Below are 17,676 nucleotides of genomic sequence, written 5' to 3'. Positions count from 1 at the left end.
CGGCACTCTTTGCCCACAGAGGGAACAGAGGAGTGAAGACATTCTTTTCGAGAGAGAGAGGTTCAGGGGGGTAGACGCGCTGGCCCAAGTTTGGGACTTCCGCTTGACATATGCCTTTCCCCCCTTAATTCTGATCCAGAGGATACTGCAGAAGCTGAAACTCTCAGAGGGCAGACTGATTCTGATTGCCCAATGGTGGCCCAAGAGGACCTAGTTCCCTTCCCTGGGAAATTGGTCCATTGCTCCCCCTCAGCGTTTTCTGGACTGGCAGGACCTTCTCCTTCAGGGCTCAGTCTGCCCCCCAGATCCCGGCTTCTTCAGGCTGACGGCTTGGCTCTTGAAAGGGAGAGCCTGCAAAAAAGGGGGTGTTTTGAGAGAGTAATCGATACCCTTCTTTTGAGTAGGAAGCTGGTTACCAGGCGTATTTATGCAAAAATCTCGGTCAAAAAAAAGTCTTCTTGCGCTGGTGCCAAGCAAAGGGGACTTCCCAACAGGAGATCCCTGCCATCCTGGATTTTCTCCAGGATGGCGCGGATCAGGGGCTGGCAATCAAGACACTTAGAGTTCAGGTCGCAGCTTTGCCCTGTTTTTTTTGGACAGGAGGTTGGCTCTGGACCCCCTAATTAAAAGGTTCTTGTCAGCCAGAGATAGACTGTCCCCAGTGCAGATGAGCAAGTTTCCACCCTTGCGTTAGTCTTGGAAGCCCTAACCAGTGCATCGTTTGAGCCGTTAGGTCTTATCCCTCTTAAAGAAGTAAACCCTGATGGGTTTTACTTCCTCTTTTGCTCGCTGCAAAGCCTGCAAATGAAAAGCATAATGGCCCCTGTTCCTTCCAGGCCGCGGACTCCGGCTCTGTGATTCGCCAGAGCCGCATGCGCGCGGGAGCCACGATTAACGGCACAGGCTAGAGAAGAAATGGCACTTAGTTTCGTTTCTTCCCCGCGCATGCGCCGTTGGAATTTTCAGCGAACTACAAGTGAAATATCTCCTAAACGCCGCATGTTTAGGAGATCTTTCCACTACCTATAGGTAAGCCTTATTCTAGGCTTACCTATCGGTAGAAGTCGAAATAGTGGGTTTACAACCACTTTAAGTTGCTTACCCTAAAGACAGCCTTCCTGCTGGCGATTACAACGGCCAGGAGGATAAGCGACATTCAGGCTCTGTCAATAAAAGAGCCCTTTTTTTCTATTATTTGATGACAGGGTTGTACTCAGGCAGGACCCACTGTATCTCCCAAAGGTAGCCTCTAAGTTCCACAGAACTCAAGAGATTGTCCTTCCTTCATTGTGCACCAATCCTCAGAATGAGAGAGAAAGTTCCTTTCATTGTTTAGATGTCAGACGTCTGTTAGCTTATTTAGATAAAGTAAAAGGGTTTAGAAGATCCGCTATTTATTAGTTAATTTTTCTGGCCAGAAGAAGGGTCAGCAAGATGGATCAAGCAGACTATTACTTTAGCCTATGATCAGGCTGGTAGGGCAGCCCTGAATTACCTTAAAGCACATTCTACTCAGTCTCTGGCGACCTCTTGGACAGAAAGGGCCAGAGCATCGGTGGCGCAAATATGCAGAGTAGCTACATGGACAAGCCAGAGCACCTTCCTTAGACTCTACAGGGTGGAGTTGCTGTCACCTCAGGATCTGGCGTTTGGTAGAAAGATCCTACAAGTTGTTGTGCCGCCCTAAGGTAGGCCTGAGCTACTTGCTCTTCTCTCCGGGTGCCGTCCTGGAAGACGACTTAAGAAAAAGATCATTTACACTTACTTGTAACAGTGTTTCTGGGAAGTATTCCAGGATGGCAGGCCTACTTCCCACCCGCTCATTTGGTATGTTGGTTTTGTATGGAGTTTTGAGGTGTTTCACTCTCGTGCACTGATGTGGATCAATACTTTGTCACAACTGAGGAGCACAGGGAGGGGTGGGGGTTTTAACCTCTCTGTTGATTGTGTTTCATCCCTCCGGGTGCCGTCCTGGAATACTTCCCAGAAATGCTGTTACCGGTAAGTGTAAATGGTCATTTTTTGGGGGGTTTGTATGTTTTTTGTTTTATAGCAATACATGTTGACTTTATTTGCATTAGGCTGACCTCTTTTACACCTATAGCTGAAAAGTACTGAGGCTATTCCCTTTTAAAGAATAAAAAAATAATAAATGCAAATTTTTTGCAGGTAAAAAAAAGTGTGTTTTGTTTTTTTTTGTTTTTTTTTGTTTGTTTTTTTTTGAGCCTGTAAAGCATTGCACCAGCAATTTAACAGATCTCTGGTGCCATGCAGGTATCCAGCAGATCTGCCAGTGTATCTGCTTGCTCGTTCGGGTAAGCAGATGCAATCTGACAGGAAGTACGAATGAACTACCACGGTGCTCCACAGCGCCATGGTAGTTCACTGAAAATGACAAACCGACAGCTGCAAAGGCTGCCGCACCTTGTAGTTTTCCTTGCACAGAGCCCTGTCAATCAGTGATGCAACCAGGTGGGCGGAGCTCTGCTGGGCCATGTGTTTTTTGTTTTTTTTGTTTTTTTTGTTTTTTGTTTTTTAAATTGTAACTGCTAGCTTGGGAGGGAGGAGAACCCTGCTAGCTGTCAGAGCAGGGATCGCGGAGGTCTGGTCCATTTGTAACCTGTTATGTTACACCCTGAATATGGGTGTAACGTTACGAAAAGTGAACTTATCCTTTAAATTATTTTGTACTAGTAAAGTGAAGATCTACAGTTAACCTGCTTGAAGGGGTTACATTCGCATGTTATGTGTTTTTGAAGAACATTTTACGTAGTAAGACTGTGGCGATGTAAAGAATTGTTGTTTTGTCAGTAGCCTACTTCTGTATACAGCACTAGTAGCTTCACATCTTGTGCAGCTGGCTTTAAACATGAAAATTCTTTTGGCAAGAGACCATTGACAAAGGCATCCACTCCAGGAATTGTCCAAATCCTCAGTTCTGGCAAAAAACAGATATAGACTGGAGTGGCATGGTTAATCATAAAGGTGCATTTGTTGGGCTTTATGAATTTGGAGCGAATGAGGAATTAAAGGCACTGTTATAGAGCAAGCAAGAAAAATATATCATAACAGACTCACAGGTAAAGGAATCTACCAAGTTGGTTAGTCTGTATATAACCACAATGAGGTGTCCAGTTATTCAAGCTTAATTAAATTTTAAACCTGACATAAAACTTCCGGAATAAAAATGCCACCTGACCCAGTGACGTCACCCTACACAAAGACAAAGCTGAGTGTAAGGTATCTTTTAATGACTTCAGCCTAAGAAGGATTTTCCCCCTTCCTGACCAGGCCATTTTTTGCGATACGGCACTCTCGTTGCTTTAAGTGAAAATTGCGTGTTTGTGCGACGTTGTACCCAAACAAAATTTATGTCTTTTTTTTTCCCCACAAATAGAGCTTTTTTTGGTGGTATTTGATCACCTCTGCGTTTTTTTATTTTTTGCACTATAAACAAAAAAGAGCGTCAATTTTGAAAAAAAACACTATTTTGTACTTTTTGCTATAAAAAATATCCAAAAATTTAAAAAAAAAATGTTTTTCTTCAGTTTAGACCAACATGTATTCTACATATTTTTGGTTAAAAAAACTCGCAATAAACGTATATTGATTTGGTTTGCGCAAAAGTTATAGCGTCTACAAAAATAGGGGATAGCTTTATGGCATTTTTATTATTATTATTATTATTATTATTATCATTATAACTTTTTTTTTTTTTTGTTTTACTAGTAATTGCTAGAGCTATTGTCAAGAATCGTTATCGCGATCTTGACTTAAGTGTTTCACTATTCTTTCTATGAAAAGAATTCTCTCTGCTCTTCTGAAGCCACAGCCATCAAAAGAAAGGAAGAAAAAAAAAAAACGGGCAGTCTGCCAAGAATCAAAACATTCTTTATCAGTTCAACTTAAGTATAAACATTGTAACAATTTGTCAATAGAATAGACTTCACGTGTAAGTGAAAAAAGTTTAACCACTTAAACACTAAACCTTTTTCTGACATTTGTTGGTTTCAAGTTAAAATCTCCTTTTTCTAGCAAGAAAAAAAAAAAATTACTTGGAACCCCCAAACATTTATATATATATTTTTTCGTAGACACTCTAGAGAATAAAATAATGGTTGTTGCACTGTATTTGCGCAGCGGTCTTTCAAATGCAATTTTTTTGGAAAAAATTACTTTAATGAATTAAAACTATTTTACGTCGCGAGAATCGTGAGAGAGTCATGACCTTTTTATTCTAAGCAAAAAAAATCGTGATTCTCGTTTTGGCCAGAATCGTGCAGCTCTACTACCTAGGGTACTGTTCTTCCTGTAGATCAGTGGTCTCAAAACTGCAGCTCATGGGCCAGATGTGGCCCTTTTTTTCGCCTTTATCTTGCCCTTGGGGCATTATTCCACCAACTGACACCAATGAGAGGGCACCATTCCCCCTAATGACATCATCAATGAGGCACTATTCCTCCCAATAAAACCAATGATGGCACTGATGCACGGTTATCCTCTACTCCCACTGGCCACAGCTTGGACCCCCCTAAGACCTGAAGGGCAGTAAACCGGCCCCTTAAAGTTTGGAGACCCCTGCTGTAGATGATACCTGTGTTGCTGCCCAAGCAATTTTGTACATAATTTGAACATTGGTCTCCTTTCGTTCCAAATAGAGTAAACAATGAATAGCTATGACTGTCCTTAAGCAATTGAAAAGATCCATTGGCCTGTGTATGCCCTATATACAACAGTACTATAGAGCTAGTGCACTAAAATCTGGGTCCCTATGGAAAAAAATGTATTGCCTTCTCTTTGGCTTCCCTGTTCCTTCAGAGGCCTCGCCACCTGGACCTCCTACTTGACAGCCCATGTTCTCAACATATGGGACAGAATGACGAATATTGACTTATTGTATTCTCTCAAATCAAGTCTGACTTGAGTCTTGTTTGTTTTAAATAATTGTAAACTGGTGCACTTTACCAGCTTGTACTTTTAATGTTGGGCTTAAAAACATTACACCATAAAAATTCTTTGTCTCCAATGGCTCGATTTGAAATGTGTGTAAGCCTGAAGTGATTAGGAATGATAGTGATTACCTTACATATATTCGTGATACATTTGAAGTTGAACCAAGATGTCTCAATAAGTGGGTTACTGGCCAGATCTCTAGGTATAAATAAACTAATAATGAAAACGAATGCAGCCACCATATTTAAGGACTGGTAAGCGGCAATATATTACATTTTGTTTTTAGGTATATTACTGCTTGAACTAAGGGTTAAAGTGGTATCTCTAGTGCAGCTTACCAATCCTTAAATGTGATGGCTGCATTAGGTTTTGGGGTTTTTTTTTTTTTTGTGTTTTTTTTCCTTTTTCACTTCATGGTCCAGCCAGTAACATACTACTTGTCTCCAGGTGGCTCAATTCAACTGGAGGAACGATGGAGCCACCCTTGGACAGGGGCATTGTTAATCTGGAAGAGGGTAGTGTTAGATGGACTAGCAGCTATAGATGGATTTCACTGACAAATTTAAAACTTAACTTCATCTAACCCTTTATAAGCAGTTACAATAAGGCTACTTTCACACGGGGGCACTTTTCATTTTGTTTTTGCGCTAAAAATAGTGCCTGAAAAGCATCTCTCAAACCACGCCAGTGTGAAAGCCAGTGTGCTTGCAGGACGAGAAAAAAAGTCCTGCAAGCAGCATCTTTTGGAGTGTTGTAAGAGCAAAGAATTCACCGCTCCTAAAATGCCTAATGGCCAGCGCTGCCGAAGTGCCTGCAAAGCACTTCGGCAGCAGCGCTTTGCGGACGCTTTTAACCCTTTGTTTTGCTGCTAGCAGGAGCCAAAAGCGGGCGAATAGCGCTGCAAAGAACGGCGGTAAAGTGCTGCTAAATCTAGCAGCCCTTTACCACCAATGACCCCCCGCCCCAGCGTGAAAGTGCCCTAACATTTCTGTTTTTCCTTTTTGGTAGAAAGGTTTTATGCAGTGCATTCATAAAGTATTCAGACCCCCTTCACCTTTTTTCAATCTTGTTATGTTGCAGGCCGATACTTCAGTTGCTTATTCACTTGGTGCCCACAGTATATTTACTCTGGCGGGGCAGCGCAGGCAGGCTCAGGCACAGATGTATACATGGTTGAGCATCATCCAGATTAGGCTTGCACAGCGCGTTCCTGTAAACACTGGCCATTGGACACAGCAGATTACTGTTACCGGTAACCGGGTATCTTGTGATCACTGTGATTAGATATATTGATCACATGATAACAATGTAAGCAACCTGTCAAGAATGTCTTTCAATTAATGAACAGCTTGCTTACTGTGGTGATTTGTGATTGGCCCAAAGCAATCACATGGTACCTGGCTACCTGTACCGTGTGATTAGTTTAGCCAATTACAGATCACATCCTTAAGCAAGCTGTTGACATCTAAAACGATTTCTTATACGAAGCAATAACAGTGTAAAAAAAAAAAAAAAAAAAAAAAAACCCTGATCACTCCTCTGAGTAGTATGGTGTTACTATGGTATAATTTTGTTTTTGCCCGCTGCTTCACAACTAGCTATTTACAGTCTGTGTTAAGGAAGCTCTCTACTGCCAGCGCTAAATTACTGCAGATTTTCACTACTAAAATACCGCATGCCAAAAATTTTTTTGAGAAACGCTGTGTGGCATCATACTGCATACTATATGTGGTAAGATACCGCTTTGTGAATGGAGCCCATTGTCACCAGTCAGTGTCCATGTTCACTGGCACACCATTCATATGATGATGCTATACTGCCCTGGTGATGGTATGTAAAAAAAAAAATAATAATTTTTATTTTAATTTCTTAATTTTTCAAAAAATGTTGACAGAAATTTGCAACACACAAGAAACTCGCCATGCCTCAGACTGTCTACTCTCCCAAAAGGGTAATTTGGAAGATATTTGTACTGTCCTGGCATTTTGGGGCCTCAAAAAATAAGATGGGCAATGTCACATTGGCATAAGTATTCAAACCCTTTGAGTTGGTAACAACACTTGAAATTTAGCTCTGGTGCCTCCCATTTCTCCTAATCGTTGCTGAGATGTTTCTACACCTTCATTGGAGTCCACCTATGGTAAATTGATGGGACGTGATTTGGAACGGTACACACCTCTACAAAAGGCCTCACAGCTGACCATGCATACTGTATGAGAGCAAAAGCCATGAGGTCAAAGGAACTTCCTGTAGAGCTCAGACAGGATTATTGCAAGGCACAGATCTGGGGAAGGCTACAAAAAACGTCTGCTGCACTGAAGATTCCCAAGAGCACAGTGGCCTCCATAATTCTCAAATGGAAGACGTTTGGCACAACCAGGACTCTTCCAAGAGCTGCTTGCTATACCAAATTGAGCACTCTGAGAACTCTTAGTAAGAGAGGTGACCAAGAACTCGACTGAGGAGAGGCTTCTGTCTAGCATTTGCAGTAATGTTTGTCCTTCTGGAACTTTGTCCCATCTCCAGACAGGATCTTTGGAGCTCAGTCACAATGACAGTGACAATCAGGTTCTTGGTCACCTCTCTTACTATTTATGACAGGTTGGCTAAACCAGAGCCTCTCCTTGGTGTAAAACACATGAAAGCCCACATAAAAAAAAAAAAAAAAAAAATCAATGAGGAACAAGATTCTCTGGTCTGAAGAAACGGAGATTGAACTGTTTGGCCTAATTTCTAAGTGTCATGTCTGAAGCAAACCAGGCACCGCTCATCACCTGCCCATTACCATCCCAACAGTAAAGCATGGTGGTGACAGCATGATGTGAGGGTGTTATTCAGCAGCAGGGACTAGGAGACTAGTCAGGGATGATGGAAAGTTGAATGGAGCAAAGTACAGAGACATCCTGAATGAAAACCTGTTCTCCAGCACTTAGGACCTCAGACGGGGCTGAAAGCTCACATTCCAGCATGACAATGATCCTAACCAAACAGCCAAAACACAGGAGTGGCGTAGGGACAACACTGTGAATGTCTCTAGAGTGGCCCAGCCAGAGCCCTGACTTGAACCCTGTTGAACATCTTTGAAGAGATCAGAAAATGGCTTTCCACCGACGGTGCCCATCCAACCTGACTGAGCTTGAGAGGATTTGCAAAGGACAGAAACCCCCCCCCCAAATCAAGGTGTGCAAAGCTTGTTGCGTCATACCCAAATAAACTTGAGGCTGTAATTGCTGCTAAAGGTGCTTCAACAAAGTACTGAGTGTAGATTGAGAGGGAAAAAAATTAATTTAAACAACTGTAATATCTGGCTGCGTTTGAAAAAAAATAAAGGAGGTCTGAATACTTTTTTGAATTCACTTTAAATAGCTGACCTTTCTAAGCACCCCTGTCAGTGTTAGTTTTTTCAACCATTTAAAGGGCACTTTTCCTGGATCGGCTGTGTGCGAGTGTGAGTGAAGGGATGTGTACGTCTTTGGACCGGATATACTTTTCCAGATAAAACAGCTTCCCAAATATATGGAGGGATTTTTCGTGTATTTAGCCGTTTGCTTTTTTTTTTTTTTTTTTTCTGAGACCTACCATACATAAACTATTATTTTGGATTCAATGCTAGAAAATATAGCCGTTTGTGTATATGTGATTATATACATAATGTTTGTGTGGAATTTTCCAAGATGACTATGGAAATGTCCTTGAAAATATAATTGACATTATGAAGCTGTCTCTGCTTGAATACTTTTAGAATGTAACTGTAGAATTTCAATGCCTTGATTTTTTTTGTATTCATCAACATTTTGCTAGAAGAGGCTTGTCTTCAATGCTTATGTTGCTGCTCTTCAGGGTACCTGAGCTGGTAATAAACAATTTGTTTATATGTTCAGTTTCTTGGGCAGAGCAGGCAAGCATCGGCTTATATCTAGTAGCTGAACCCCAAGGGTTATATCCTACTGCTTCTGAGCTGTGTAGTATTTGCATACAGTTTTAAGAAGCCGCTGTAATTTCCTAGTAAAGTGAAAACCATTAAATGGATTGCTTTCCTAGCTGTTATATGGAGGAAAGGTATGGTTTCAAGTGGTTGTAAAGGCTGAAGGTTTTTTTAATGCATGCTACTCCCCTTCCCCCAATACTTACCCGAGCCTTATCCAGCACTGAGGCAAAGCAGTCAATGAGGAGAAGGATCACAGCCAGTGAGGAGGAAGTGGGTGGCAGGGCATAGCCATACTTTGTGTGTCTTATAGAGACACAGAGGTGACTTGGGAGCAAGCATGCACGAGTGCTCCTAGAGCAAGCAACTTGCTCTGGGGGCACTCAACAGGGAGCAGGAGCCAGAAGCGCTAGCAGGGCATCAGAGAAGAGGAGGATTGGGACTGCTCTGTGCAAAACCATTGCACAGAGCAGGTAAGTATAATGTGTTTATTTTTAAAGCAAAATATCAGAAGCTTTAGTGTCACAATAAGACTGTTAAAATAAGATAACATAAGCTCATGCATAAGTAGAATTCCCTTGCTCCTCTTAAAGAGCACTTAAAAAAACATTCTCTCTTTTAAGCTTTGGCACTTAGGAGGTGGTATTAGTAGGTATCTAGTAGCGGGGCATCTTGGTTCAGTGTAAACCTATAGGCAAAGCACTTTCGGCATATGGAAATGAAGTTTCACTTTTTAGTGGTCACAGGAACAGTGTTAAGTATTATGGCAGGGAGATCTTACTAATGGGAATATCCAAAACATATAAGACCTCAGGGGCTGATTCAGCTTACCCAGGTGTGAGCAAAAACCTAAAGCATATGTTAACCCAAAAATAAAATTCAATATGTGTTGTGTTTATATAGTTTTATGTTCAAATGTAGCATTTAAAGGTTCTTTTTGGTTTCCCTTTCAAACTCGCCATACTGGGCATGGAGGCAGATCTGTTCTAGCATGGTCAGTTTGTGTCTCCTTTCCTGACTTGTCCTGTTCTGAATGACAGCTGTAATAGCCACATCATTCTTCAGAGCAGCTTAGGGTTTCTATGGAGCTCTGGGTATGATGATGGAAACTGCCGAGCCTCTTCTGCAAGCTCAAGTTCACTTTAAAGTGTTACTAAACCCAGAACCCTGCATTCACTATATCTGCTCTCCCACAGTACACATAACATGGAAATGCAATTATTTTAGTAAATATACACTGCTAAACACCTCCTATGAGGCTGCAGGATGCTGATCCTCTGTCTGAACAGTGCTGATTGGCCCTGTGCTGATCGCATACACCCTCCCGAGAAAATATAAAAAACTCCTAGCAATACACAACAAACTGAGTATGTGTAGATTGACTCCAAAGGCTCTGCCCTATCAGTAGAAGGATTGGGGTCACTGGAAGAGGAAGAGGATTAGAGAAGACAGGATCAAACAGCCTTTGTACCCAATGCAGATGGTTAACCCCTTAGGTTTCACAGTGAGTATAACGAGCATGCTTTACTGCATATGCAGACTGATTTTACTGTTGTGGGTGTAGTAACACTATAATATCACTTTTGGGTGGACTGACTCTGACATAGACCTATCATGATATAAATAGGTTACCTTTACGAACTACTACAGCTGCCAGACTGTATTCGGCTTCAATATTTCTGCATTACTGACCCAGAATAAGTGCCCAGCAAATGAAAGTGACGGACAATCCAGAATCTTTCTTTACCTAGACTTTTTTTTTTTTTTCCCCAATAGCTAGGAAAATAACAAAACCAAAGCTTGACAGCCAGGAACATAGTATTTTCTGAACTAGAGGTCCACTTATTTCTCTGACCATTTTTCTTTTAGGTTTTTCTATCTGCAGAATATCAAGCATTATAAATATCCTTCTGAAAGAACCAGGACTGTTTGCAGGGATACAAAAAGCAATGTCAATGATGGCAAAATCCTAAGTGGGAAGAATAGCTGGGACAACTGCTGTTTGTTAATGTGCCATCTGTTTACCTTTTATATTATGCATTCAGAGGCACAAAACATTTTTCTGTATTCTGTAGTTTTCATGCCGGTGATAACTTGGCTAAATGCAGCTCATTAGACTAAAGTTTATGTTTAAAGTTGTTTTTGTTTTGCTTTCAGTCAGAAGATAGTGAAGAGGAGGAGGATGATGATGGAATTGTCGGCCCACTTCCTGCCAAAGGCCCTATTCATTCAAATATTGCTGAGGATATTGAACGCAGAGCTTGGAAGATGAAGCAGAAACTTACAGGGAAAGATGTAAGTTCAGTGGTTTTAATTATGGGGCAGATGTTTTTTGTTAACTTGTATACAAATATTCAAACAGGATTATAATCTTCAGTGCCTAATCACACCTTTGCAACACATTGTGTCACAGTAAGCCGCATGGTACCACAATGCGTGTTACATGTGTTGAAGTATTGCAGTGCTTTTCATTTTGAATGGTACCCTAACCTATTTGGGTAATGCACATGTGTTTCAGCACACAGTAATGCAGTACAGTACATTGTGGCGTGCTGCATTGCCCAGAATGGCGCATGTCCAATTTTCAGATGCTTTGTTGGGTTTGTAGCCCATTCATTTGAATGGACTGCCATAACACATCTCATGTTAATGTGTGATAAAAACACCAGGATGCCAAGTTCTTAATGAGTGTTCAGTGATCATTTATTGTATTACAGCAATTTTAGGAAATAAAATGATACCATAGTTTGTAGGCTTATCACTCTTGCGCAAACCAATCTACACTTATTGGGATTGTTATGTATTGAAACCATATCATTTGGAAATAAAGGTTAATGTAGATTGAAAATGTGTACATGAGGGCTTATTCAGTAAAGCACTTTGAAATGCAACCGCAATTTGTAAAGTGTTGTAACCTGTAGTAGCCAGTCAGACTTCAGTTTAAAAAATGATTTAAAAGATGACTTTCATTTGGTTGCTATGAATTCTTGCTTATACAGTGTCTTGCAAATAGCCTGATTTAACAAGATATTTGGCTCTATTTTTTTAGCTAATGTATTCAGAAACGGTTCTGCATGTTTAAACATTTTGTAGGTTCAGCTTTACTGTATGTTTTTCTAAAGGATGGCCCCAAAAATCCAACCAGGGAGACGTGGATGACTGAGCTTCCTCCGGAGCTAACCAACTTTGGACTTGGCCCAAGAACATTCAAGCGGAAAGCTAATGAAAAGTCTGGTGATCGGTCTGAGTGGACAGACACCCCTGCTGAACGAGAACGCAAAGCACAAGTAAGTTCTGTATAATTAACAAATGGTTCTGAATTTAAAATGTTTGCACAAATCAATGGCATAGTTTTCATAGCTGAGCAAAACAAGGCATCTTGCTATGGTCAGAAGCACCAATTTTGAAATTAGTCACATAAATTCTCACGTTAAATAAAAGCAGATCAGTGAAAGTAGAATCCATATAACCGCAAACTATGATTTTTTTTTTTTTTCTTTTACTTTGTAGTTTATGAATGGAATCCACCTGAAAAGTGTGCATTATATGAGTTACTGTATTCATTTGTGAACATGGAGTCTACTAATTATTGTACCACTGTATTCCAGTACACATACCATAGACACTCTTTAGATTTACGTCACTCTTCTGCACCACGAATGTCAGTGTGGGTGACAGATTCATTTTATGTCGGGAACATGTTCATGAGTCTGTCACATGGATGGGGGCAGCACTGAAGCTGCATTTCCATGCCATGGACACACAATCCTTTGTGCATGTGTAGACCCTTGCTAGCTGGGACACTGTCGGCTGGGCATGACATCACAATTAATATTGACAAAATAACGTACACAGTTTTTCACATTACAATTGCAGGGATGATAACTGTATGTGACAATGCAGTTAATTTTAAGTACATGGTTTTAATAAAAACGCTGCCCTTCTTCTTTTTTGTTTTTTTTTAATAAGCTAATAAAATAATCTTTTTCTATATAATTTTTTTTTTTTTTTTTAAATACTGTTGCTGTATCTGCCAGTTACAGTTTTAAACAAAATCACACTGCCACCTTCAGGCTGTAGTGCTATCTGTAGGCTGAAGGCTTATATTGTCAATAAATTGTGCAGAGTCTGAGTGTGATTACTTAACCACTTGCCAACTGCCTACTGCATATTTACTGTGGCAGGTCAGCTCTATTGCGAAAAATCCTGTATCTGTGCGTGATTTTGTGCAATAGCCATTGGGGGGGGGGTGCGCGCCGCCGGAGGCATGATCGAACGCTGATTGGACTCAGTGAGCCAATCGGCGTGACCGGCGGACGCGATGTCCGCTGGCCACCCGCGATGTCCGCCGGCCACCCGCGATCGCTCCCCAGAAAGATAGAATGGCGGTCTGCCGATGTAAACAAGGCAGACCGCCGTTCTGTCAGGTATGGACACTGTAATCTTGTGTTCCTTCTAATCAGGAATACGAATCCCTACGTCCATGAAGTGAGCCCAACCACAAACAGGGAACGCGCTTAACCCTTTGATTGCCCCTGATGTTAACCCCTTCCCTGCCAGTGTCATTTATACAGTGTCGATGCATATTTTTATCACTGGTTCCCAAAAAAAGTGTCAGGTGTCCGATCTGCCCTATGCAATATCGCAGTCACGCTAAAAATCGCTAATCGCCACCATTGCTAGTAAAAAAGATAAAATAAAAATGCCATAAATATCCCCTATTTTGTAGACACTATGACTTTTGTACAAGCTAATCAATATATGCTTATTGGTATTTTTTTTTACCAAAAATATGTAGCAGAATACATATTGGCCTAAATTTTATATAGAAATTAGTTTTTTTTAATTGGATAGGTTTTATAGCAGAAAGTAAAACCTATTGTTTTGTTTTTTCAAAATTGTCGGTCTTTTTTTTTTTTTTTTTTTTTGTTTTTTTTTTTTGTTTTATATCCCAAAAAATAAAATCCGAAACCACTTTAATTGATTCTCAATCGTTGGTGGGTAACTGAGGGCCAAGTGCCAGACCAGCTTCACAAAGTTATGTCTATTAGAAATCAAAAGACATGCTCGGCATGGGACATCATTCTGAGGAACAAGAGTTCAATCACTGCGGTGCTGTAATCAATTTGAAGGTTTCTGAATCCTCGTTTTTTTTTTTTTTTTTTTTTTCCTAATGTCAGAAACTGATGGACCTCTTATTTGCACAGCAATCAGCTTCACTAGTTTTATTATTTTATTTCAATTCTTTCATCAGCACATCACTGTCTTCTGATGCCTACACGGAAGAAGTGTCTCTTGATCAAAGACGTCCCAAACTAGTGGTTTCAAGAGGGTACAAAATACAGGGTGTCCCAAAAGTCTCCATACATAGGAAAAATTAACAAACCTATTTGACATTATATATTGTATCTTTTTAATATAATATATAACTGCCAGTACCTCTACAGTTGTGCCTTTGCCATTGGATGTCTGTGTTGATCTATAACACTTCCAGTTTTCTTGAACTTCTCAATAAGATTGGCAACAGTGTCAGGTGTGATGTACTTACCAGGTTTCCTGTTGGGGTCCATTGCAACAGCTCCCCAAACCAGCTGTGAGGATTATTTCATAAGCTCTTCATTTGACAGTAGCATTCTTTTAGGGTATCTGGAAGTATAAAAAATGTATACTATTAAAAATCTAAAATCTGATACGAGTTAAATTTTTCCTGTGTGTTGATATATTTGGGACACCCTGTAGTGTTTAAAATTCTGCCCCTCACCACTTTCTTTTTTCAAATAAACCAAAGAGTGCCCAAATCAGATTTGATTTGCAAAAAGCCCTGATCCACCTCTTGTGTCCATTTGGTATAAGTAAAAATTACCCCAAATGGACATAATCTCTGGACTATTACAGCCACAAAATCCCTTAGCAATAACAGTATAACGAGCGTATTAAAAATATATCCATCATGTAATGCTCAATTGAGACATGGTATTCTAGCACCAAAAATACTAATTAAGCAGGTTCTGTAGCTGCTACAAAATCACCCTTACACCGCATTCTAGAACAATTGTAATGTAAGCAACCGAATGATAAAGGAGTAGATGTTTGGAGTGTAATCCTTCCATGTTGCTGTATATACCAATCCATTTCATTGATCAGCATCCCCTCCACCAGCCCCTTAAATGTGCTGTGGTACATAGATAGCAGCAGTTAATTTTCCAGCAGCACACATTGCAAAAATTCTATGAATACTTCACTTCTCTTTTCATCATGATAAAGTCAAAGAATCCACACGTGGATTGTGAAGTATTTTGATCTCAATGTAATTGGATACAGTGAACAAAACTTTCTGTATCAAAATAAAACCTTAGAAGAAGCAGACTGACAAATGCTCATTAAAATTGAGAGTTGTGATTAGTGCTCATAAGAACAAATAATGCTAAATAAACTCTTTTCAGATTAAGATGGACTGAAAATAAAATATTGCTTGAGCTGCAAGTGGTTTATGTCAAATACACTTTGGCAATTGGTATGCCCAAGTATAAAATCAGACTTCTTCAATAAAGCCGTGTAATGAGCAATGAACATTTGCAAAGTATGGCATCCTTTGACAGCCAGCCAGATTTGAATTGAGGTAGTCAAACCAAAAGGTAAGGGAGGATATGTAAAAATGCAGAACATCCAACCAGGAAGCTTTTTTACAGTGCACTAATTACAGTGAACTGATATCTGGTTGCTAGAGTTCCAGAACTACAGTTAACTAATCTAGTCATTGTTTTTTCCTCTTTTTAAAAAAAAAAATGTTTATTTGTTGGAATATCTTTATCCACCTGCCGGCCGCCCACAGTACATTTACATCATTACATTGACGTTAAATACCGTTGTTATGGCAGCAACTAGCTAACCCTGGTATCATTTTGTACTGTTTGTGTTTTTCTCGCCTTCCCACTTCCTGGTCGTATCCGAGCTTACTGGAACCATTGGTAAGCGCGGAGCCGATCCGATCCCTCTGATGCCAGGGCAGGATTTCGATTGAGGGCAAGATGGCCCCCACTTGGCTCTATGCCCTTGGAGGACTGGAGAGATGTCTGACATCACTTCCTCCTCTCGGGCTTAAAGGGTTTTTTTTTTTGCTTTTTGCTTTTAAGAGTAAATGAGAGATTTGGGGTCCAGACCCCAGATCTCTCAATAAAGAGGACCTGTCATGCTTACTGTTATTACAAGGGATCTTTACATTCCTTGTAATAGGAATGAAAGTGATTTAAAAAAAAAAAAAAAAAAAAAGGACAGTGTAAAAATATATATATGTGTGTGTGTTTGGGGGTTGTAAGTAATTTTCTAGCAAAAGATACTAATTTAAACTTTTAAAAAAAAGTTTAAGTAAAGGCCTGGTCAGCATGTGATTATACAGAGCTTAGATGAAAGTCATTTTAATAAAAAGACTTCCTAGGTCTCTTAATGTAATTACATATATCTGGTATTGTGTTGGTAATAGAGCATAAAAGCTGACCTATACCTTTTTTTTAAATATTGTAGCTATTTTTAAGTGGAACTGTGACCTTTTAAGTAAACCATTAAGATACAAGCAGGTATTTTAATACAGAAAAGGCTTCTTAAATTCCTCTTCACAATCTTGTTTACACTGTATATTGAGCTGCCTATCCATAGCCCAGTGTACAATTCCAACTTTTTTCGGATGCCAGGATCGATAACTCACGTGTGCATGTGAGGGAGTTGCATCATTGTGTGGCTGTTCAAAATGGCCTGCACCTGGAAGACGCTGGAGAGCAGATGTCCATAAGTTCTCTCATTGGCATCAACGTTGCATCGCTGAAGCAGAGGTGGGTATTTGAAGATGTTCTGCTTTTAACAACTTTTGGATCTTACTGCCAAAGGATATGGTCTAAAGTGGACTTGGAGAAACCTTTCCAAGCTACCAGATTTCCTATGTACTGAATCTGAATTTTTAAATGAAACTGGGTATTTTTTTTTATACTTGCCTTTAGTTTTAGCTTTAGGCTTGCATTCAAAACTATATTTTAAAGGCTAAGTTCACCTTTGTTCACTTTTTTTCTAAATTACAGCTCCCCTATGTACCAATATAGCATTATTACACTTTATTTGCAAAAATAAAACCACTTTCCATTAATTCTACACAAGCTTACCGCACTCTTCGTTTAAAAAAGTTGATCGTTTACTTCTGCCTTACTTCCTGGACAGACTTTAGGTCCTGACGCAGGAAGGAGTTGACCAGCTGATCTCATTAGCACACACCGTGCATAATATACCCTCAGCTGGTCAACTCCTTCCTGTGTCATGACCTAAAGTCTGTCCAGGAAGTAAAGCCGAAGTAATCGAGCAGTGCTTTTAAACCGCTATGAAGTGAGTGAGGTAAGCCTGTGTAAAATTTAATAGAAAGCGTGTTTTTTTTTTTTTTGTTTTTTTTTTGTTTTGTTTTTTTCAAATAAAGTACATTAATGCTATATTGGTACTATAGCTATAGCTGGAATTTGGAAAAAAAATAAAAAGTGAACAAAGGTGAACTTGGCCTTTAACCATTTGTCGCCTGCCATATAGCAATATGGCAGCGGCAAAGTGGTTTAGTTATCTTGATCAGACGTCATATGAAGTGATCAAGATAATAAGCCGGCACGCACGGTGATCAGAATTGCTTTGTGTCAGTTTGACAGAGGCTTCTTACCACATGATCGGCTGTGACCAATAGCAGCTGATCATCGCGTGAAGCAAGAAGTGCTGGTAAATGTTTGTTCTCGGTTGACGCTGACAGGGAGAGCCCATCGGCGGCTCTGCCT

General features: G+C 40.2%; 1 protein-coding gene across 2 annotated transcripts in view; it reads left to right on the top strand.

Annotated features, from left to right (window-relative positions):
- The window catches only part of GPALPP1 (GPALPP motifs containing 1), a 72,576-nt gene that overhangs the window by 41,382 nt on the left and 13,518 nt on the right, over positions 1 to 17,676 (top strand). For both annotated transcript variants that reach the window (XM_073614167.1, XM_073614166.1), the window contains 2 exons: positions 11,036 to 11,173; positions 12,001 to 12,165. In XM_073614167.1, the coding sequence (XP_073470268.1) occupies positions 11,036 to 11,173; positions 12,001 to 12,165 (303 nt within the window). The remainder of the gene's footprint in view (positions 1 to 11,035; positions 11,174 to 12,000; positions 12,166 to 17,676) is intronic.

This window comes from Aquarana catesbeiana, linkage group LG02 (assembly GCF_042186555.1).
Source record: "Aquarana catesbeiana isolate 2022-GZ linkage group LG02, ASM4218655v1, whole genome shotgun sequence".
Classification (NCBI taxonomy): domain Eukaryota; kingdom Metazoa; phylum Chordata; class Amphibia; order Anura; family Ranidae; genus Aquarana; species Aquarana catesbeiana.
This window is presented reverse-complemented; position numbering and strand designations above follow the sequence as displayed.